The following is a 24,633-nucleotide window of genomic DNA, read 5'->3' on the forward strand; positions in this document are numbered from 1 at the left end:
GGAATCAAATTTAAAGAAATAAGAGTAATTACTCAATGGATAAATGGTCAAAGGATGTGAACAGGCAGTTTTCAGACAAAGTAATCAAAGCTATCTGTAGTCATATGAAAATTCTCTAAATCACTATTGATCAGAGAAATGCAAATAAAAACAACTGAGCTGCTACCTCATACATGCCAGATTGGCTAATATATATGACAGAAAAGCAAAATGACAAATTTTGGAGGAGATGTGGGAAAATTAAAACACTAATGTAATATTGGTGAAGTTGTATACTGATTCAACCGTGCTGGAGAGCCATTAGGAACTATGCCTAAAGGACAATGAAAACCATGAATACCCTTTGACCAAGAAACACCACTATTAGGTCTATGTCCCAAAGAGATAAAAAACAAAAAGAAAAAGGATCCATGTGAACAAAAATATTTATAGCAGTTCTTTTAGTGGTGACAAAAATTGGAAATTGAGGGGATATACATCAATTTGGGAATGACTGAACAAGCAGTTCTATATAATTGTGATGGAATACTATTGTGCTTTAAGAAATGATGAGCAGGATGCTCTTAGAAAACCATGGAAAAACTTACATGAACTGATATAAAGTGAAATGAACAGAACCAGGAGAACACTGTACACAGTAATATCAACATTGTATGATGATCTACTATCAGTAACTTAGGTATTCTCAGCAATACAATGATTCAAGACAATTCTGTAGGACTTATGGTTAAAAGTGCTGTCCATTATGCTAAAAGGTGCTATTTGTCTCCAGAGAAAGAAATGGTAGAGCCTGAATGCAGATCAAATGTGCTTTTTTTCTCACTTTTTGGAGGGCAATTGGGGTTAAGTGACTTGCCCAAGGTCATACGGGTAGTTTTTGTGTTAGGTGTCTTAGGTCAGATTTGAACTCAGGTCCTCCTGAGTCCAGGGCCGGTGCTCTATTCACTGTGCCACCTACTCACCCCAAAGATACTTTTTCTTTATTTTGCTTGGGTTTTTTGTCTGTTTTCTTTCACAGCATGACATACAAGGAAACATGTTTTGTATGACTACTCATGTATAATCGATGTCAGATTTCTTGTCTTTTCAGTTGCGGGGGAAGCAAGTGTGATAGTAATGGAATATAAAGATTCCCCTGTATTGGCTTGGTTTTCAAATTGATTGTGTTAAAACCCAGAGCTTGTTAATCCCACCTGTGGGATGGACTTGTTGATGTGAAAAGAGAGTCCTGAACTGGGAGGAGCTGGTGATGTAGATTTTAGAGAGACAAGAGAGAGGCAGGATTGCTGAAGGCCACTTTGAATTGCCCTGGACTTTTGAGACCTGTCCCCGGAGCTGCCAAGGACTGAGGAGACACGGCTGTTTTGCTGGTACTTTGTCTGTCTGTTTTGATGTTGTTTTGCCAGATTTGTCCACTGGTGAAAGACAGTCCTGTTGTTGAAGAAGTCCTATAACCTGGCTGCTGGCTAAGAGATCCTGAGACTGTCCTGCAGACAGAGAGTGAATACTGTCCACTAGTGAAGGACAGTGCTGTTGTTGCAGGGGTCTGGGAACCTTTCTGTTGGTTCAGAGCTACTGAGACTGTCCTGCAGACAGAGAGTGAATACTGTCCACTGGTGAAGGGCAGTGCTGTTGTTGCAGGGGTCTGGGAACCTTTCTGTTGGTTCAGAAGCCCTGAAGAAGGATTTTCTTGTTGTATGTTTACAGAAATCCTGGGAGAGGGTTTTGCTAATGTTTTCAGGGGTTCTAGGACTGTTCTGCAGACAGAGGATGAATTAATGAAGAGACTGGCAATGTATCTTGTGGCCTTGCTAAGCCTTGTCTCCCCAGGAACTAAGATTGCTGAGAACTTGCCTCGTGTCAAGATGAAGAAAAGACCTCCATTTGGGTATTAAGTGCTGTGCTTAAACTTGATGTAACTCTGGGGTAGATTCAATTGTGATCCAGGGGTGGGGAACTTTTGACCTTTTTGTGTTCTATGGTTGAGCAAATGAATGTACTTTACTTATGTTTGGAAACTAATCTCCATTTGAGAAGAGGGGCTTTGTGGTGGACTAAATGAAGGTACAGCCTAAGGGTGGAGTAGTATTTAGAACTGGGACTTTGTAATTGATTGGATGAATGTAAGGTCCTGGGGTGGGGTAGTACTTGGAGATTATTTAATCACCCTTAGTAAATGCTGTATTTGGAATTATGTCATGTTTTGCCCTTCTCTGTTCTTACTTTGTCACTGAATAAAATGGAGAGCACCTATGCTGGTATTCTGAACCTTGGGAAGTTACCTTTCCTTGGCATTACATTACAGCAAGGTAGGGAGAGAATTTGGAACTCAAAATTTGAAAAAAAAAAGAATGTTAAAATTGTTTTTACATGTAATTGGGAAAAATAAAACATTACATAAGATTAAAAGAAAAGAAAAAAAGCAGCAGAGAAAGCCTGATGAAATGAATAGAAAAGGAATAGACAAAAACTCCAGGATAGAAACATAATGCTTCTATTGGTGGGGCTCTTGTAAGGTTGGAAGGGATGAGCTAGAACAGGGAGAGAAGAGATAAAATGCCGTCTAATAGAGTCCTTTTCTCACTATTCTTTCTAATTAGCTGGTAAGCTATGTTGTTTCTATGTTCCTCCTAAAGGACTGAAAATGTTTGCAGCATCCTCTAAATTCATTAACCTCTGAATTTAGCATCTTGAAGCAAACACTCTCAGACTCCACCCTAGTTGCAGCTATTCTAGAACTTAAATTTATTTTATTCCATCTTAAAGTTTCTACTATACTACACTGCCTTTCCTAATACATAGGGAATGGATGAAAGAACCAATAGTTCAGAAATGGCTGGATGCTCTTAATACAAATCACAACTTTATTGAAAAAAAAAAGAAGTAATAATGCATATCAACAATCTAAGCTAAATAGAAAGTGACCTATAAATATTTAATTGTCATGTATTATTATTCAAGATGCTCTTTCAAGAAGACCACATATACTATGCCAAAAATAGTTCTTTAGCTACTAAATGCAGGTGAAGGATATGTACCAAGCAGTACATTAATATAGTAGAGAACTTTTAAAAGTTTTATGTCATACCAATTTTTGAGAAGTTCACATTGAATCATCACTAAGATGAAACAATTTACCCGTTATGATTTGCCAGCTCTAAATTATCCGGTCACCCTGCCCTCCTTTATGCTTATAACAATTTTTATTTTGGAATCTACATTATTACCTTCTGGCACATTGTAATAGCCACTGCTACTTTAGAAATGGATGTTCCTTCTACACAGGAAAATTCTTAATAATAATTTAGAACACTGTATACATTTCTTAGTTCTTTCCCTAGCCCCCAAATATCTTCTCTCCCCTTCATGCTTTTGCACAAGTTGTTGGAAACTTTGAAAATCTTAGCCTAGGAAGGCATTTCAAATTGAAGGGGAAAGTTCAGATCATATGGCTCTGATTCTGTCTTAGTGAAATCTACCTTTTGGGGATGGAGCCAAGATGGCAGAGTAGAAGCACAAATTTGGGGTGGGCTCTTGCTCCAATCACTTCCATGTAAAAATGACTCTAAACAAACTTTAGAGCTAAATAACCCACAAAATGACAGAGAGAAACAAATCTCACACTGAAGGAAGCCCAGCAGGCAGACAGGAAGGGTCTATCTCACCAAGCTGGGAGCCAACCTCTTGGTTCCAGCCCCAGGGCAGCCCTGAACCAGCAGTGGGCCTGGAGCAGACTTCAGGAGTGTAAATCATGAGCAGCTGTGGCAGTTTTCAGACTTCTCAACCCATAAAACCAAGGAAAAAGTAAAAGGTCAGTGCAGAACTCTGTTGGAAGGGAGTGGAGGGCCACTGAAGATCCTGGTCTGGCCCCTGACCCTGGGGTGAGAGGCAGTTAGAGGTGTGGTGGCTGTGTAGCTACCATGGCATGGCTGCTTTCAGAGCTCCTGGCCTGCAGATAGTAGGGGGACCAAATGTCCATTCAGAGGGTAATCACTCTTGCTTTAACCTGCTTGGATCTGGATCGCAGTTTTGGGTGGTGGTCCTGGGGTGTGTGACCAGTGAGCCAGAGCTTGTGGGGACTGTAGAGATGGCAACCTCCTAATAGCTCCAGCAGCTGTGAAAACCTCAGCGATTTGGGAAATAGTTCTCTCCATTCTGAAAGCAGAGTTCTACCATGGAAAAGAGCCCAAAAGTCAAGTAATTGGCTGGCAATATAAGCAAGCAACTGAAACACAAACAGACCATAGAATTCTTTTTGGGGGACAAAAAAGGATTAAGGCATGGAGCAGGAGGAAGACAGTGAAGACAGAACTCCTGCATCAAAAGCCTCCAAGAAAAACATGAATTGGTTACAGGCCATGGAGGAGCTCAAAAAGGATTTTGAAAATCAAGTAAGAGAAGTGGAGGAAAAATTGGGAAGAGAAATGAGAATAATGAAAGAAAATCAGGAAAAGTGAGTCAACAGCCTGCTAAAGGAGATCCAAAAATACACTGAGGAAAATAACACCTTAAAAAATAGATTAACTCAAATGGCAAAAGAGGCCCAAAAAGCCATTGAGGAGAAGAATGCCTTAAAAAGCTGAATTTACCAGATGGAAAAGGAATTTTAAAAACTCACTGAAGAGAATAACTCCTTCAAAATTAGATTGGAGCTATTGTAAGCTAATGACTTTATGAGAAATCAAGAGACTATAAACAGATCCAAACAAATGAAAAAATGGAAGGCAAGATAAAATATCTCATTGGAAAAAACCACTGACCTGTAAAATAGATACAGGACAGATAATTTAAAAATTATTGCATTACCTGAAAGTCACAATCCAAAAAAAAGCCTAGACACCATATTTCAAGAAATTATTAAGCAAAATTGCCCTGATATTCTAGAACCAGAAGGCAAAATAGAAATGGAAAGAATTCACTGATCACCTCTTGAAAAGGATCCTTAAAAGAAAAGCCCTAGGAACATTATATCCAAATTCCAGAGTTCCCAGGTCAAGGAGAAAATACTGCAAGCAGTCAGGAAGAAACAATTTGAGTATTGTGGAAACACAATCAGGACACAAGATCTAGCAGCTTCTACATTAAGGTATCAAAGGGTTTGGAATATGATATTCAGGAAGTCAAAGGAGCTAGGACGAAAACCAAGAATCACCTACCCAGAAAAACTGAATATAATGCTACAGGGAAAAATATGGTCATTCAATGAAAAAGAGGATTTTAAAGCATTCTTTTTTTAAATTTATTTTAATTTATTTATTTTTAAAGCAATCGGGGTTAAGTAACTTGCTCAAGGTTACATGGCCAGTTATTTGTGGGTGTGGTGCTGCTATCTGAGCCCGGATTTGATCCAGGTCATCCCGACACTGGAGCCAGTGCTCTTACTCGCTGAGCCACCTGGCCGCCCCTAAGCAATTGGGGTTAAGTAACTTGCTCAAGGTTACACGGCCAGGTGTTTCTGAGTGGGTGCTGTGTCTGAGCCCGGGATTCGATCTCCAGGTCTTCTCAACACTGGAGCCAGTGCTCTTACTCACTGTGCTACCTGGCCACCTCTTTTAAAGCATTCTTGATGAATAAAACATAGCTGAACAGAAAATTCCCCTTTCAAATACAAGAAGCAAGAGAAGCATTAGAAGGTAAATGGGAAAAAGAAATCATAAGGAACTTATTAAAATTGAACTACTTACATTTCTAAATGGAAAAATGATAATTGTAACTCATAAGACTTCTCAGTAGGAGGATATTTGAAGGCAATATATATGCATATATGTATACATATACATATACATGTATACATATATATGTATGAGGGTTACGTGTATATAAATATGTATGTGATTATGGGCATATGTATGTTCATGTATACATAGATAGAGGGCACAGGATGAGTTGAATATGAGGGGATGACATCTCAAAATAAAATTAAGAGGTGAGAGGAATTCATTGGAACAAGGAGAAAGGAAGAGAAAGATTAGGGTAAATTATCTCATATAAAAGAGGCAAAAGAAAACTTACAAAGGAGGGGAAGAGCAGAAAGGTGAAGGGGAATGAGACAACATGATTCTCATTGAATTTGGCCTAAGGAGGGATTAACATACACACTCAAGTGGCTATCTTACCCTACAGGAAAATAGGGGGGTAGGGGATAAGAGAGGGGATGAGAGAAGGGAGGGAAGATTGGAGGAGAGGTGTAAGGGTTATGGGATTTAAAGATCTTCCATGCCCTGTTGGACTTGCTGATGTAGCAGGAAGGGGCGGAGCAAGAGGAAGCGGAAGCCAAGCTAGCGTTCCTGCGTTGGCTGGCGGTGGTGGTGACGGCGGCAGCAGCAGAGGCAGTGGCAGCGCGAAGCCCTTTTTGAGTTAGGACTGCTAAGGACTTTCTGCTAAGGACTCCTGCTGAGGACTGCCAGGGGACGGAGCTGCTGGGAGCGCGCTTCCAGGACGCTGGGTGGTTGCTGTGAGTGGGGAGAGGAGGACCTTTGCCTGAGGTAGCCTGTTCTGTTTTAAAGGCTTGAGAATGTGGGTGTTTTCTACTTTATCTACCTGTGCCAATGTCATAACTACTCTGATGGCTTTCACTTTCTGGTTTTGGGACTCAGTCTTTTGGTATCTTAATAAATTTTCTAGTTTATTTCCTCATATGGCAAACATGACGTATTTTGTAATGGATAATTGTATCACCATATTTGTAATCTCTATAGGCATTGTGAATATGGCATTGCTGATACAAGAGGGTAGTTAGAAGCCAACATTTTTGAAAAGGGATAGGGCCAAAGAAGAAAATAGAATTAGTGAGGGAAGGGATAGGATAGAGGGAAATATAGTTAGTCTTTCACAATACAACTACTATGGAAATGATTTGGGTAACTTCACATGTACTGCCTATATTGAATTGCTTATCTTCCCAGTGGGGGTAGTCATGGAGGGAAGAAGGGAATAAATCTGGAACTCAACTTTTTAAAAACAAATGTTTAAAAATTGTTTTTTTTAACATGCCACTGGGAAATAAGATATATAGGCACTGGGGTATAGAAACCCATCTTGCCCTACTAGAAAGTTAGGGAGGTGATGGGGGAGGATATAAGAGAGAAAAGATAGGGGGAACGTGTATTCAGTATGCTTGCTATTTTGGGTTGAGGGATAGGGAAAGAAGGGGAGGAAAAAATCATAACTGAAAATCTTGTGGAAATGAAAGTTGAAAACGAAAAATAAATAAATAAATTAATTAAAATGCCTATAAAAAAAGAAATCTTCCTTGCGGGTATCAAGAAAGACTGGAAGTAATAAGATGATGTACTACAGCTCTTTGTAAACTGTTGGTCACCACCCCATATAGGGTTGGGAATAATTTGGCAACAGTAAAAGGTTTCTGAACCTGCAATGACCAAAAATTAATTAAGATCAAATGTGTAATGAATCCAAGGTGTTTCTGGCAGTGCTTGCCTGTGCTGCATTGAGCAACTTCACTGTAGCCTTGGCTCTGAACACAAAACATGTGCACTTTGCACTGTGCAAGCTCTCAGGCCTTGCAACACCTGTGAATGCTGCCAAAAGTGAAAGGGGTCGCCCTGTTATACAATACTGACACTACATACATTGTCTATTCACATATACATAAATATGAAAAATTGGTTAGGTGATCTTGTCCTTTTTGTTTCAAAATCCTATAAGCCCGTGAGAAAGATTTACAGTTAATAATCATAGCTAATGATGCAGTTTTACTGTGAATTTGATGTTGTACTATAAAAGTTTATTTAATTTAGAGTTAATAATGTGTGTTTTAAACTCATTTTGGGGAAGTTAGGACATACATTGGATGGAGCACCAGGTCTGGAGTTAGGAAGAGTCATCTTTTTGAGTTCCAATCTGACCTGAGATACTTATGAACTGTGTCACCCAGGGTAAGTCACTTAACCCTGTTTGCCTTAGTTTCTCATCAGTAAAATAATCTGAGAAAGGAAATGGCAAATCACTAAAGTATCTTTGCCAAGGGAATTCTCACAAATGGAGTCATGAAGAGTGGGACATGACTGAAAAACAACTGAATAACAAATCCATTTTACTTGGTTGCTATACCTGCAATCCCAATGAGGTTTTCACTTGCTATCCCTATCCCATTATGAACTTTCAATCTTTTAATGCCCTAATATCCACATGATGTAGTAAATGAGAGGCAAGATGACATGTCATGGAAAAAAGACAGCAAGATCTAAAAAGATAGATCTTGAAGATAAGAAAATGTGCGACTGAATCCTTCCTCTCATAACAATGAAAAAATCACCTAGCTTGCATGATCCTAAGTTTTCTCATCAGTAAAATGAGGATACGAATAACTATGCTGTATACACACACACACACAATACACACATCTTTAGTGATACATGACTAGAAATAATATGGGGAGAGTAAGAAGTAACCATTAGACACCAGAAAGGTCTTATACTTCATTGGTGTCCAGGTAATATCAAGAAATCAAGAGGCCCCCAGGATACAGGGTAGACTCCCTTTGGACTATTTACAAGAGGGCCAGGACAAGAATTCAAGGTCATTGATGGTAGGAGATCTTCATTGTTGGAAAGAATACTTCAATCAATGAGCTCATAGAGTCATCTAAGATGAAGTACCTAACCCACAGGTTTGTTATGAAGGTCAAATGAGAGAATACATATCAAGTATTTTGTGAATTTTAATGCATTACATAAATGTCATGGTTTCCTGCTTTGTTTTGTAGAGTAATGTTTTGTTCTGTGAAAACCTGAAATTTAATTGGTGTAGGGAAATTGTGGTGAGGAAACCCTTGTCATTCAAAATGGCAACTGCTGTATATAAAGTGATAGTCTTAGATTAATGTTTAGGGCACCAAAAGGTTAAATCAATTGTCCACGCCACACATCCACAATGCCACAGAAAGATCATAGATTTAGATATTTAAAGGGTCTTACAGACCATTCAGTCTAACCATTTCATTTTACAGTTGGGGAAACTGAGTCCCAGAGAGGGGAAAGTATTTGACTAGGGCCACCCAGCTAGTAAGTATCTGAAATGGAACCTGAATCCATGTGTTCCTGACTCAAAGATCATCTCTCTATTTACTGAGCCATTTTACATCTAAAAGGCAGTTACTATGATCATTTTTCCTTATTCGTTTCAGGTACACATCTAACAAAAAGGAAGACTTGCTTGTTATTTCTTACTTCCTCATAGCGAATTCATCGCTAATGGTTTAATTGGACAGAAGCAGAATTAAGAACAGTGGCAAAGACTTTGAGATTAGGATCAGAAAAGGTCTTAGCTCTGATACTTCCTTACTATGTAACCAAGGGAAAATTTGATTTCATTTCTCTGAACTTCTTGGGTAAAACAAGGATAAATCTTTCTTCACAGGGATTCCTTGTGAGAAAAGTGCTTTGCAAACCTTAGAGTCCCATATACTTGTAAGTTATCATCAGTAAGCCTCAAGGGGCAAGGGAACAAGTGTAGTACTGGGAACGGAAATGTAGATTCAAATAGTATCTCTGACATATATAACCTCTGTGACCTGAACAAGTCACTTAAATCTCTCTGAGCTTGACTTTCCTCATCTGTAAAAAGTGGGAATTGGAATAGATTAAGGGTTCTTAGGCTGTTTTGTTTGTTTGTTTCAGGTCTCTTCCAATTCTAAGATCTATCATGCTAGACACTAGATTCTGTTGTGATCTCCTTCCCTCCCTCTCTTCCTTTCCCTTCATTCAACAGGCATTTCTAGCTACATAGAATATCACTTCTAGGCTCAGTCCAACTCACTGTGCAAGTAGCTGAAAGTTGTCATTTATTTTTCTGTTTTGCTTCATTGCTTTTGAAGTGCCTTTTTCAATTCTTGGCCCTCCTCTGGGTTGTTTCCCTAGCAGCATGACCTACTTTACATTCTAACTCACCATTCAGTCATGCCCTCTCCTTTTCTCTTTCAATTTTCATTTTCTATTTTCCTTTGTTTTTAAATAGCTTCCATCTACTCTGTGCTTCCACCCATGCTCATCTCTCCATATAGCCTAAAGATGGCCCTTTAGCTGAAATGTCACCTTTAATCTTATTTCCTTCCTCTAGTGTGAACTTTATTAATAAGTGTTACTTTTGTTTAATTTGAAGCTTTCTCCTGAAACTCAGCAGGAGTCTGACCAGCAGACTATAATCGGTTTTGTTTTGTTTTGCCACTTACAATCATGTTCCACCCTATGCTATCTTGCAGCCTGTGGCTGGAAACAATTTCCATTTTTTAATAGGTTGACAAAAAATGGAATTTAATAATAACAATATAAATTAGGATATTTTCAATGAGGATACACTGTCAAATAACTTTTGAAAAATCGTTAGTTAATTCACACTGGGCTATGCTTCATTTTGGCTAATGAATATAGATTTTTTGTATATGAATACTATATAAACTGTTAGGACATCATTCATTTCTTTGGTACATGTACTTAAAAGGAAATTAAGACTATTTTTAATGCCTGTTAAATTTTCATCTTTAAGCATTCCCATATCAAACTCATTCTTTGAAACCACTATAAGGGAAACTACACACAAACCTAGTGTTTCCTTCTTGTGGTAAAAGTAATATACATTCCTTCTTCACCAGTCATAGCCAGAGCTGGGTTTGGAAGGAGGGTATGTTTATTAGTCAAAGGACAATGTGAGAAGATAGAAACAGAGAACAAATAAACCATCAGATAAAAGGGTGGTCCTAAAGGGGTACTAAATAATGCTTATGGAATATGTATTCACTTTGCATCCTGAGTTTAATTTTCATTCTAGGCTGACAAATTAGTGTCCTCCAGGGGACAATGAGATGGCATGCTGCTTTTTGTTCCAGTACAAGCTATAGGAAAACATGTTTTGCCATTTGGCACATGCCTGGCCCTGTAAAAACTGAATCAGGAGCACACTCAGTCAGATGGCACAACTGACCAGAGTGGATAACAATTATAATTAGCTGTTGCTTAAACATGGTTATTAAAATAGTTCACAGGAAAGAAATAAATATCTACTAAAGGGTTTAACTTTAATACATGTTAAAACTAAAAGACACGATTATAAAACAGAGATTAAGATAATTAAAATAAAGCCCAACATTATATAATACAGACTATTATATATTCAGATTAGTTCCTTTGGAGGTAAAAATTATAAATGGGACATCACAAAACATCACCAGCTTACTTTACTGCCATCAGTTTCAATACTTTGTATCAAGATTAATTATCAACTGCTGAGGAAGAATTGCTTACTAGTTGGGCATCCAGAATTTTATTCCTCTACAATATAGCCTAGAAGAGGCAAGCATGGCATATGAATAATTATAAATATTATAACGTAATTTAAATATTCATTATAAATAAAATAATTTTAAAATAATGATAAAATTAATAACGCACTTATTAACAAATTTCACATTGGCAAAAAGATAGAGACCTGGTCTTGGAGTTGAGAACACACAGGCTCATGTTCTTGCTTTGACATATGCTGCCTATGTGATCCTGGATAAATCATTAAATCTCTCAGTACCTGAGCCAACTCTTTAAAATAAGATTATAGAGCAGATCCTGATCAAAGGAATTTCCCTGTAGCAACAAAATCATAGGTCCAATTCCTCTTCCTCCCTTCTGTCCCAGATACCAACCGTCAGACATTATAGAATCAACAAACTAAAATACAATGGAATCATGTATTCAAGCAGTTGTGTTATTAAAATGTGATCTCACATAGAATATAATTTACAGAACCCTGCAGATTCCCATAGTGTATCTTCATCAAAGATGCTCCTGAAACATGTAGAATTTTGTTGAGATGAATAAACAACTAAAAAAGCATTTATGAAGCACTGTGCATTAAGTACTTGGGATGCAAACAGAAAAAAGGCATAGAAGTCCTGTTCTTGAGTTCATATCCCAAGAAGGGGAGACAGCACATTAAAGAAAGTTTAACTGCGTGACAGTTTGAAAAGTCTGGTAGTCTTCCATCTCATCTAAAGGAAGAGAATTGTTGAATCTCACATCATCCAAGCCATGGGGGAAATCAAGTCACCTGGGTAAAGGGTATATTCTCCCAAAAGTAGCCTTCCTACTTTATTGCTCTCCTGGATGGGATCTAGGTCAGAAAGCAGTTATATTGTTTAGTAATTATGGACATTTTTTCAATGGCCCTTTTTTTGTAATACTATCCAAGATGTTTTCCCTATGTTTGGTGTTCTCTCTTTTTTCGTAAGTCTTGGGAATTGATTCTTCAATATTCTAAAGATTTTGTTTCCTTTAATGTATTATCTAGTAGCCTTTCCCATTTTATTTGTCTAGGTACCATTTCTATTTTCTTATGTTTCACAAAAGCAACTTTGGTGGTAGAGCTCAAGGGTGGCATTTCAAATACCATTGACAAAAAATTTTTTTAAATGAAGAAAACTTAATAGATCTTATCCATTTTAATCTCTCTTTTGTTCTTTAAATTTTTCATCCTTAAATACCTTCTGGGTGATCTGGCTTCTTTGGGATGTTTTGCTTTCTACAAACTTATTTTTCCCTTTGACTACTTCTTGCTATTTTATGAGGTGATACTGCTCATAATCTTCTACTATAAGACTTTTCAAATAAATTTATAATCTAAATTGGTGTTTCTTGTGACTCTTCTAATTTTCTGTTTATCATTCAACAAGTATTTTTTAAGTGTCCACTATCTGCCAGGCATTGTGCTAAGTGTTGGGAATAAAACAAAGGGAAAAAAACCCCAGTCTCTTCTTTTAAGGAGCTCATAGTCTAACTAGATCAAGGTTTACTGACTAATGTGGTTGTTAGGTGCTTCTATTTTCCTCTGTGGCAATTTATTTCTTCAATTTAAATTCATTAGGAAACAATGATACTGTGTCAATGTTTATTCTTTTATGCATTTCCCAATTTTTAATGTCACTAGATTGTTTAAAAACATCAGATTTGAGGTGCCTCAGACAATAGTTTCTCATGTTTTTTTCAAATTTAATCTAATTTTATTAATTTGATTTTGGCTCTAGCAAGCTGGTGAACTTTCTGTACAGAGAAAATTGATGCAGAAATGACTCTCACCCTGGTAAAGAGTTATTTTCTATTTTATAAATTACAATCAATTTCACTTTATGTGATATTATTTTCAGCTCACCATTTCTATTACCCCTGGCTCTTTTCCTGAATAAGCTATTTATACTTATAGTCTTCAAATGTTTGTCTCTCTCATTTATTACTCCTGAACTAAGTTTTCCAATATATATCTCCACCATCCTCCCTTATGAACACTCCAACATTAAAATCTTCAGGTAAAATTGAATACTGGATGCAGAGTAGGTATCACTCTTTGCTAGCAGAGGGATTCTCCTCATAAGGAGGTTCATATGTTAATTAGAATGATAGTTTTCCTTTCCTACCCACACACACATGCAATTCTTACATTATTCTTCTTCTTTTATGTCTCTAAATGGCTTTTATTATTTATTAAAGACACCTGTTGAAACATTGGATAGAGTGCTGGGCCTGTAGTCAGGAAGAGTCTTCCTTCAGTTCAAAATAGGCCTCTGACACTATCTGTGTGATCCTGAGCAAGTCACTTAACCTGTGTTTGCCTCAGTTTCCTCATCTGTGAAATGAGAATAATAACAGTACCTACCTCCCAGGATTATTATGAGAAACAAATCAAATATTATTTGTAAAGCACTAAGCATAATGGCATATAATAAATAATATATAAATTCTAATTCCCTTCCTCTTCCTCTTTTGATACTTTATTATTTAGTCAAATTCTAGAAAATGTTTCCTTAATAATCTCATAGGTGTAGAACCAAATCAAACTATCGACTTGGGTAGGATCATGGGTTTTGTTGTATTGGTACGTCCTTACCATCAACATTGACTATCTCTTCAATTATTAGTTTTCCTTTCATGTCTATAAAAATGTTCCCTTGTTGCAAACACAGTGAGGAAACATGAAGAAATGAATTGAGAGGTATATCTTGAATAAGAAAAATCTGGAGTCATCTCTTCTGTCATACACTAGTTTTCTGACAATGGGCAGTTCACAAACTCAATTTTCCTTAGCTTAGCAAAATGAGAAGGTTGAACTTGATGAACTCTAAATTTCCTTCCAATTCTACATCTATGATTCTGTGTGGCTTGGTAGGGAGATGAATTCTGAAACCATTAATACATTATGCTACTATTTTTTTTTTTGCTTTTTGGAGGGCAATTGGGGTTAAGTGACTTGCCCAAGGTCACACAGCTAGTTTTTGTGTTAAGTGTCTGAGGCTGGATTTGAACTCAGATCCTCCTGACTTCAGGGCCAGACTTTATTCACTGTGCCACCTAGCCTCCGCATATGTTATTATTTTAAATAGAATTTTTTTTGTCCTTCTTCCTAGGTTTTGTTAAGGGCAGAAAGACTTTTGAATCTTGTTATTTTAGTAAAGCTATTAATTATCTGCTATTTTTCAGTATTTATGCATTTTAGGGGTTTTTAGCATCTTCCCCTCTACCCCCCATTATGGACCATTTGGCAAGCCAATAAAGTCTGTGAAATAAGCTGGTGAAAAAAAGAAGAGACTGGGGTTTTTTTTTGACAGAACTGAATTTCTCATGGATTTTAGTATTTCATTTTGTCAAGCTATTCCATGCTATATATATATATGTCAAGCTATTCCATCTATAAAGCCAATGAAAAACCACTTCTCAGACAAAAAAAAGTTTTTACATACATAAGATTAATTACAAAAATTTAAAAGGAAAGAAATTTTATTGAAAAGAGGGGTCAAAATAATTTTAGATGTAATCTTATCACTGCCTAGGTTAAGTACTTCTGCTTTTGTCCAACAAAGCCAAGGGAAAATGATCTTGATTCTGTAAGTTTACAAGTCAGTGGCAGAGCAGAAGTTCAAGCACTAGTATTCTGATACTAAATCCAGAGGCCTTTCTAGCAAGGTATGGCTTGAGCTGCTTTGCCTATGTCACAATTTTGTCTCCGATCAGTCCTATTCAATAGCTCTGTTCATCACACTTTTCCTAGTACTCCCCACTACCCTCTTGTGGTTTCCAGCCTATAATATTCTAGCTAAAGAGTATGTTTGCAAGAATAATGATAAAGCATGTTCTGGCAGAAATAAACATAATCAATTATTAAATCTAATAACAACAACAAATCAACTTTTATTTTGATTTTAAGATGATAATAAATGAAAGAGAAGGAAGAGGGGTACTAATTTAAAAAGTAAAATATGACAAAGATGAAGAAATATGGATAAAGAGGCTAGCATGCAAGAAGTTATATATAAAAAGTCAATTATAAGTATTTTAGATAAGGAAGAAAAGTAATCTGAGTAACAAATCATAATAATAATGTCCTAGTAATAGGTCATGAGTATAATTTTTGATAAAGTAGTGATTTGTCAATGAAAATGAAAGAAGGAGTGACTTTTGATTAATAGCATAGATTAATGAAATCTTGGAGCTGGAAGAAACTTTCAAGATTGCCTGTCATTCAAGATTGGGGTCTGTGGAGAGATATTGGGGAGAGATATTGTGGAGAGATATTGCACCTAATGGTGGAAAAAGTTTACATCTGTATTTCAATATAAGTGATTGCTTTTATAATTCTATATATTTTATTTTAGGCATTTAAAAATGATATTCGTAAAAAGTGTCCTTAGGCTCTGTGATAAACAGAAAACTCCCAGTCACAGAGTTTTTGGGTGTCTGCCTCAATTTCTATATCTGTAAACTGGGGATAATAATAGCATCCCAGGGTAATTATGAGAATCAAATAAGTATATGTTTATAAAGTATTTTGTGAACCTTAAAGTTTTATGTAAATGTTGGCCATTATTATTTTATAGATAGAAAGAGTAAAAGGAAATAATCTTGATTTTAGGAAGACCTGGATTCATGTCAGAGGAAAAATATATATATATATGTATATATATATATATATATTTATATTGTAAGCCACAATAATGAAACAGTTCATTTCAAATGTTAGAAAATCAGTCTCCCACAATGGGCAGTTTAAGTATAAAGTAAATTACAAATGGATCCAAAGCTCTTCAAGGGTTTACTTAGCTTTAGTTCTATAGGTAGGAATTCATGTACCAATAACACCCCAGATTGTGAGATTTGTCTCAACAATCATATCTCAGTGGCATGATGGTAAATGTTTAACAAACAGCTCTTTTTTTGGGTAAAAAGTAACCAAGACACATGCTTAAGTTTAATTTACATAATCAACATTTTCTCCATCACTTTCTTATGCCAGGTACAATCAAAGATATAACAAATCAAGCCCTCGTTTGCAATGTTTGCTGTTTTCCAAGTGTAAGTGCCCACATGAAATTGCCTCTCACTCTCCAGTTTGAGCTGACTCTAGCAAGCTGCTGTAGTCACTCTCCATGTAGTATACTTGACAAAATTATAATGGGAAGGAAAGTTGGGATTTTAAAATAATATTAATTATTTTACTTTACTATTTGCAGTGTTCACCTCACATCCCACAATGCTTCCTATACATACTCCACACCACCCCCATTACTGTATCTTGGGTAAAAAATTCCAGAGTTTAAACCATAGTTGCTACTCAATTGACATTTTCTAATATGATCAATGAGTTAGGTAGAGGTCTTAGTCCTAATAACTGATGTTAATAGAGTGTTTAATATACAGTAATAACTACAAGAATTATTATTCCCATTTTGTGGATGGGTAAATTGAGGAAAAGGGAGGATAAGTAATTTGTCCATGATCACACAACATGAACATAAGTGTCAGAGGCAGGATTCAAACCCAGACTCTTGCTGACTCTAAATCTGGGATGCTTTTCACTTCAAAACATCACCTCTCTGGGGTGGCCAGGTAGCACAGCGAGTAAGAGCACCAGCTCCAGTGCCAGGATGACCTGGAGATCGAATCCCGGGCTCAGACACTTAGCACCCACCCAGAAACATTTGGCTATATAACCTTGAGCAAATTACTTAACCCCAATTGCTTAGGGGCGGCCAGGTGGCTCAGCAAGTAAGAGCACTGGCTCCAGTGTTGGGATGACCTGGAGATCGAATCCCAGGCTCAGATACTCAGTACCACACCCAGAAATAACTGGCCATGTAACCTTGAGCAAGTTACTTAACCCCGATTGTTTAAAAAAAAAACAAAAAGTATGGGGTACAGGAGTAAAAGAATGATACTAGGTTAATTACAAGTTTCTGGTATTCAGGTCTGTGTCTTGAAAGTGTAGAGGTCCCATTCGCTGAGATAGGCAATTATAGTGACAGAGGATCATGAAATATATTCTTCAATGTACCCTGGTTAGCAGTTCCTAACTTTATTTCCCCCTACCATGGAAATGCATTGGGGAGAGATTTCTTTTTTTTTTTTGACAGAATTGAATTTCTCATGGATTTTAGTATTTCATTTTGTCAAGCTATTCCATGATCTATAACCATGCACTTTTCTCCCATGTGCTTCTTTTAGGAGAACACAGCATGAAAACATTGTGCTGATTTCTAATTAACAAATAGCACCCTGAGGTCTTAGGCTTCTGTCTCCGGTTTAATTACAGCTGTGAAGAAAATATAATGAAACTGAGGAGAGTGTCTCTACACAATAAACAACAAGGCTTGGTTCCATTGTTAGATAATCTGAACTGTGCAAACTCACAATGGTTAAAAGTACCAGATGAGCACAGGGATTTGGTTCTTATGCAAGAAGTCATACCTGATAGAGGGTAACCACTTCCTTTAGAAGCCTGAATGGTTTTCATGAAGAATTTTACAATAGATTAAACATGATACGTATGATCAAATCCCAGCTACAATTAAAAATAACTGTGATAAAAATGTAAGTGTTCCATGCCCAACTCACCAGAGTAGCAAATAGATGATAAAGTATGAAGTAGATGGCAACCACAGGTGCCCACATGTGGCCTACAGCATTGAGAGTCTGGTCCATGACATCTACCCATCCTTCCTGGGTAAGAATCTGGAACATTGACATAAATGCCTAAAAGAGAAAAAAGTGAAAAGTATTAAGACACAAGTCTTAGGAATATATTTGGTGTTGAATTTGGTCTATGCAGGCCCTTTAAAAATATAGGTAGAGAGGGTAGGAAGAGTAAGGACAAGGGTGGCTACCACCTATGCCTGTTCATTGTTAAGAAGCTTCAAGGAACAAACTTGTAAAAATCATGATTATAGAACTCAATATGTGATACTGAACGGTAAGAATTAGAACATCCTTCATATCGTCATCCAACAAATATTTATTGAATTCAAGTCACTGCCAAGAGAGACACAAACAAAAATAAAATGTGGTTCTTGTCTTATGGAATTTAGAGTCTTGTTGGGCAGATGAGTAATGAATACAGATAATAATGAAACAAGATAGAAGTTTAAAAAATCACTTCATTTTGGTTTGTTTTCACCTATATTTTCCAAAGTATTCTTTCCCATTTCTAGGGGAAAAATCCCTTAAATAACAAAAAAAAAGAATAAGGAGAAAACAAAAAAAAAACACCTTAGTAAAATTAATCAGCATAAAAAGGTCTGATACTATATGCAGTGAGAATCAAGGTAAAATTTGAAAGTACAAGGAACCTAAAACCATTAACATTAGTGTCAAGTCCAGGTGTTGCCCTGGTCCCATCTTTTTTTTTTCTTGTGTGGTGACAATTAGGGTCTCAGAACTAGACCACTGGTACCCATGGAGATCAGCAGAAACCAGTATAGCTCAATCATGCTGATCAGACACAGGATAGAGGACCTGCTTTAACGCCTATTAATCTATTAATTAGCATTTATTAAGCACATACTATATGTCAAACATTGTTCTAGGCACTGGGAATGAAAATGCAATGAATAAAATAGCCTCCTTGCACAAGGAGGTTATGGCTGCTTAAATTCTCATTCACCATTATGTTGCCTAAATGGAGGTTATCCTAGAGATAATGGAATCCAACTGAAGGTCTAAAAAGCGCCCTCCATTTGTCCAGGGACCTACCCTCAAATTCACATACTCAGAAGCATTGACTTACAGGCCCTAGGTTTCCATAAACTTGTATTAATTAATAAGTCCATAATTACAAGTATTTTTTTCAAAGCCACTAACTCTCCAACTAGTACATAAACTATGCTTCACCATAAGCACCTGGGAACAGACCAGCATCTAACATTGCTCATTTAATAGCCCAGGGAAAGGAAAGAATGATTTTTGATAACTGTAAACTAGTTAAATTTTTTTCCTCTGATGCATACACGTGCTACCTTCTTATTATCCATCAAACAAAGATCTATGTTAACTCAAAGAAAGGCAAGATTTTTCTGGTGGAAAAGAAAGAAGGAAAGCTTCATGGAAGAGGTGGCATTTGATCTGAGTTTGATGGATTTGTAGAAATTGGGCAGGTGATGTTATGAGAGGGTATTCTTGGTGGAGCAAACAATATTAGCAAAGGTATGGTGGTGAGAAACCATGAGGCGAGCTTTGGGAGTAGCAAATCATCTTTTTTAAGCTAGAGTTTAAGACAGATGAGTGAGAAATAAACCTAGATTATTACATAGGGTATTTTTGAGGATAAAATGAAATAATTTATTGAAAGTATTTTCTTAACTTTTTTTAAATTTTAGACTCAAGGTCCAGAACACAAATATAGAATAGAGAAAATAAACAAAAACATATAGTAAACTTAAGTATTAGAACTTAAATACAGAGAAAGAAAATAAAAGCATGTTGTGCACGTAGAAGAACATTAAGGAGAGGGATCAAAATATGTAAAAATAAATTTTCATTTCAAGAAAGTCTGTATGATAAATAATACACGTTGTGTTTAGAATTGTCCATCTTTTCTTTGCTTCCTTGTAAGTTTTCTTTTGTTCTTTGCTGTGCACTTTTTTACTTTGTTCGTTTTTCCCTCCCCCTTCCCAAAAGGCTACAAAAAAGTTTAGATGTTTCTCTATAGCTATAGATATATACACACCTATATAGATTTATACTTTCCCAAACATATTCCACTCCTGATCTTTGTTTTTATGTTTGTGCATATTTCATTTCCTATCCCTCCTGCCTTCTCTACTTCACTTCTACCTATTACCTTGCCCTTCTTTTACTTGCCTATGCTCCCTCCAATGATCCCTCCCCCATCTTCCCATTCCCATAAATCTAAACACCCTTCTATATCCCTACTTTATCTATTCCCTCACATTTCCCTCTAAAGATTCCTTCCTTATCCTTTCCCCCTATCCTATGCCCCTACTGTTTTATTTCTTCTGAATTTAGAAGACTTTTATACTCTTCTAAATATATATGTATTGTTCCCTCTTAAACCCATTCCCAATAAAAGTACCAGAACTGCCAACCCTCCTCCCCCATCTAATTCCTCTCTATCAATTCTTCCTCTTGTACCTCGTTTGTATAAAATAATTACTCCTTTTAACTGTTCCTAAAGTTTTTACTTTTTAAATTCATGTCATACTGAGGTTTGCCCCAATCTTTCTTATGAGATACCTGATTATTAATAATAATCTCAGACATACATTTTACATATATAAAAAGTAAACAGTCTGTGCTCATGGATTCCTTATAATCAGTCTTTGTTATGTACCTTATATTTCTGTTGGTTTTTATACATCACATCTTCTATTAAATTTAGGATTTTTTTAAAACAAAGTCTAAAAAGTCTGAGAGTTTATCTAATGCCCATTTTTTTTTCACTCAGATTAATGCTTAACTTTGCAGGGCGTGATATTTTTGGCCAAAGACTCAGTTCTTTTGATCTACAATATGTTGTGTTTCAAGACCTGCAGTCCTTCAGTGACTCTGCTGATAGGTCTTGTGTAATTCTAAGTGTGGCATCATAATATTTAAATTGTTTTAATCTTGATCCTTTTAATAAGTTTTTTCCTTGAACTGGGGGTTTTAAAATTTGACTGTGATATTGCTACGAGTTTTCTTCTTTGGATCTCTTATAAATGGTGATTTACGGATTTTTTCTATTTCCACTTTCCCCCCTTGTTCTAATGATTCAGGACAATTTTCTTTAATTATTTCTTGTATTATTGTAACAAGATTCTCTTTTTGATCATAACTTCCAGTTAGTCTGATTATTTTAATATTTTCTCTTCTTGATCTATTCTCCAAATCTATTGTTTTTCTTATAAGATGTTTCACTTTCTCTTCTATTTTTTCATTATTCATATTTTGTTTAATTAATTCTTGATTTCTTATAATTTTGCTGGCTATACTTTGCCCAATTATAATTTTTAAGGTGTCATTTTCTTCCTTAAGATTCTGGATCTCCTTTTCTAATTCATTAACTTTCCTTTCAAACCCGTCTTGTTTTTCTTGGATTAATCTTATTTTTTTTTCTTTTTAGTTTTTCCTCCATCTCTGTCATTTGATTTTTAAAGTCTTTTTTATGATCTTCTATGAATTATTTTTGGGAAGGTGTCTATTTGATGTTACTCTTTGGGGCTTTCTTTATTTCATTATCCTCCTCTGAAGATGAACCCTGGTCATCTCTACTCCCATAGTAGCTTTCTATGGTTGGATCCCTTCTTCTTGTGCCTGTGCATTTTTTTTATGGAAATAAATTATTTTTTCTAGTCACCTCTAGTCCTGGGGTAAGGGAAATGGTGCCTTTTGCCCCAGATCTTCAGTTATCCCCTCTAGCCTGGAACCAAAGCCAAACCTCCAACATCCTGTAAATGCCCACAGCCAGGGGCTTTCTGTCCCACTGCTTCTGCACTCACTGGGCATGTACTGGTTCCATCTTACTCCTGCACTCTTCACAGCACATCTGGGGCTGGCATTCTTTGTCAGCAGAAGTTCCTTCAATCTTCCCAGGCTCAGACACCCAACTCCGCTCACTATTCCAGGGGCAAAAGTTTCTGTTGCTTGGGCTGAGTCGGCCTCTCAAACCAGCCAACCCCAGGCCTTGCCACTTGTTGCTTAAGCTGCTTGCCTAGTTGTTGAAGCAGACAAACAACTAAATAATAAACTAAATAAAAGATAAACGCCTGGAGGTGTTTACTCTTCACAGGGACCAAACCTCATCCTGGAATTGTCCTCCTGATCTTCTCAAATTGTCCCAGGAAGACTGGGTTGTGCCCCATCCTTATTTATCCCCACCCACACTTTGTTCACCCTATGGTACTATTTTAACTCTTTTGTGCAGGAACATTTTGAGAGCTTGAAATTTTCTGACCTACTCCCCCACCTTCCTAGAATCTTCCCTATAGGTTTTTTGACATAGAAATTTATTCCTTTACGTTGAATCCTCTCTTATGTTCTGCTGTGTATATGCATTTTTTTCCTTATCTTATTTTGTACTTAAGTTTAAAATAAATTCAAATATTATGAAAAAAAGTCTAGAGAGGTAGGCTGAGACTTCCCTTAGAGGTATACCAGTAAATGTTTAACAACCAGCTCTCTAAAAATTGTATATACAACTCATTTTAAAGTTTAATATGTATTATTAAGATTTTTTACCCTAAACCTCTTAAATCTAGAAAATCAATAATATGATAAGTCAAATTCACAAATATGAATTTATAGTTAACTTTCAAGGTGCAAATGCTCATGCTGAAAACTTAGCAGCTAATAGAACTGCTGAGTTGACTCCAGAAAACCTTTGGTTGGGACAAAATTTTGGAGGGCATTGAATGCCAAGATGAATAGCCATTGGAGGTTTTTGATCAAGAAAATCAGTCAACAAGCACATATATTAAGCACTTATTTTGTGAAAGAATACACTGTGTTAAGCATTACAAAGAGAAGCAGTCTTTGCCCTCAAGGAAGTTGCATTCTATTTCTAAATGTTTTTTTTTTTTATTTAAGGATTTCCAATCACTACAGTTTGCATTCTAAAGGTGGAAGGCAACAAATAAGAGGGAAGTGGAGAGAGGGAGAGGGAAGGAGAGAGGGAGAGGGAAAGAGAGAGGGAGAGTGAGTGAGAAAGAGTAAGAGAGAGAGAGAGAGAGACAGAGAGACAGAGAGAGAGACAGCGAGACAGAGAGAGAGAGAGAGACAGAGAGACAGAGAAAGAGAGAGAGAGAGAAAGAGACAGAGAGAGAGACAGAGAGAGAAACAGAGAGAGAGAGAGAGAGAGAGAGAGAGACAGAGAGAGACAGAGAGAGACAGAGAGAGACAGAGAGAGAGAGAGAATGAAAATGTATTTGGAGAAGGTACTAGTGTTGGTGCATGGTAGACAAGGTCCTGTGGAAATTCAGGAGTGCAACCTGGAGAAGGAAGATGACATCTTTAGTGTGGGTCTTCTCCTTAAACGAGAGATTCTGGGAAGAGCCAGGCAATCAGAAGGTGAGCCCTAAGGAGTAGAGAGTACTTCTAAAGAGAAAAGTGGTCTCTGGTGAGGTGAGCTTCCAGGGTGAAGAGGTTTCTGAGTCATGGCAGAGCAAGTCTGGTGTACATGTCAGTACCATAATCTGGAGATAGATGTGATGAAGGTAACATGATCAGAACCATGGTCTTAAAGTAGTTCTTCCAGCTTCCTGTGGGAAAATAATGTTTAAACAATGCAAAAAATTTCGAATGTGGTGGTCTAACTTAGTTCTTATTTTCCTCAGATCAAGCCACCCATTTAAAATCTTAGTAGATTATCATATTTTTGTCTCTGAATCACAGTGTGATATTTACACCATACTAGAGTTGCATGTCTAAATGCTAATATGACAACACTAATAACCCTAATTTTGCTTTTATGGGACACATCTGCCAAACGATTCTAGACATCATATTAAATACAAGACTTCTTAATTACAAACACATTTAGAGCTTTTAAAATGGTCTGAATCCAAGGCCCTGGCAAGGCTAAAAAATAAGGAATTTCAAACAGTCAGCCAAACTTTTAAGGTTCACTCTCATTATGACAAATGAAAGATAGAAATGTCTATAAAAGACAACCCTTAAAAGGACATGACAGGATGACAATATGACAGAGCTAGAAGGACGCAAGGGATCATCTATTCCAACCACTCATTCTTACCGATAAAGAAACCAAGGCACTGAAAGTCAAAATGCCTTCCCAAGCTATCAAAGCCATCAGGTGGCAGATCTGAGATTCAAATCTAGGTCTTCAGATATTAAAGCCATTTCTTTTCTACAACAATTTAAATTGATAAGCATTTATTATGACAGTATGAAGTGTCAAACAATATGATGGACACTGAGAATACAAAGACAGTGGGAAAACAGTCCTTGCCCATAAACAGTTATTATCTTACTGGAGAGAAGGGATAGGTATACAGACAACTTAAAGCAAAATATATCAAAATAAAGTTATGGCTGCATATTATAGAGAATAATCCATCTGGAGCACTGGGCATAGGAAGAGTAAGTTACTAAAAATTGGGGAGACAGGAAAAGTAGTGGGATGTAAAAAACAAATCTAATGTGATATTGGGCTACACTCAGGGAGGCAGAGCTCTTAGGAATAAGACGATATTAGTACTTCTGTATTGTGCCCAATTATGCCATGTCTCAAGTATTATGCTTAACAATGGCAGAGTCTGAAAAGGTCAATGAAAAGTTGTGTTTTGAAGGAACCTAAGGAACTTATGAGTAGAGGTGAAGGAGAGTCATCAGGCATGGGGACTGAAAAAGA

General features: G+C 36.7%; 1 protein-coding gene across 1 annotated transcript in view; it reads right to left on the reverse strand.

Moving 5' to 3' along the window:
* NALCN (sodium leak channel, non-selective) overlaps positions 1-24,633 on the reverse strand; it is a 558,956-nt gene that overhangs the window by 180,326 nt on the left and 353,997 nt on the right. The window contains exon 14 of the mRNA XM_069064204.1: positions 17,886-18,023. Within this exon, the coding sequence (XP_068920305.1) occupies positions 17,886-18,023 (138 nt within the window). The remainder of the gene's footprint in view (positions 1-17,885; positions 18,024-24,633) is intronic.

This window comes from Petaurus breviceps, unplaced genomic scaffold (genome assembly GCF_028583685.1).
Source record: "Petaurus breviceps papuanus isolate PSGF00001 unplaced genomic scaffold, PetGlider_PUasm1.0 90625, whole genome shotgun sequence".
Taxonomy (NCBI): Eukaryota; Metazoa; Chordata; class Mammalia; order Diprotodontia; family Petauridae; genus Petaurus; species Petaurus breviceps.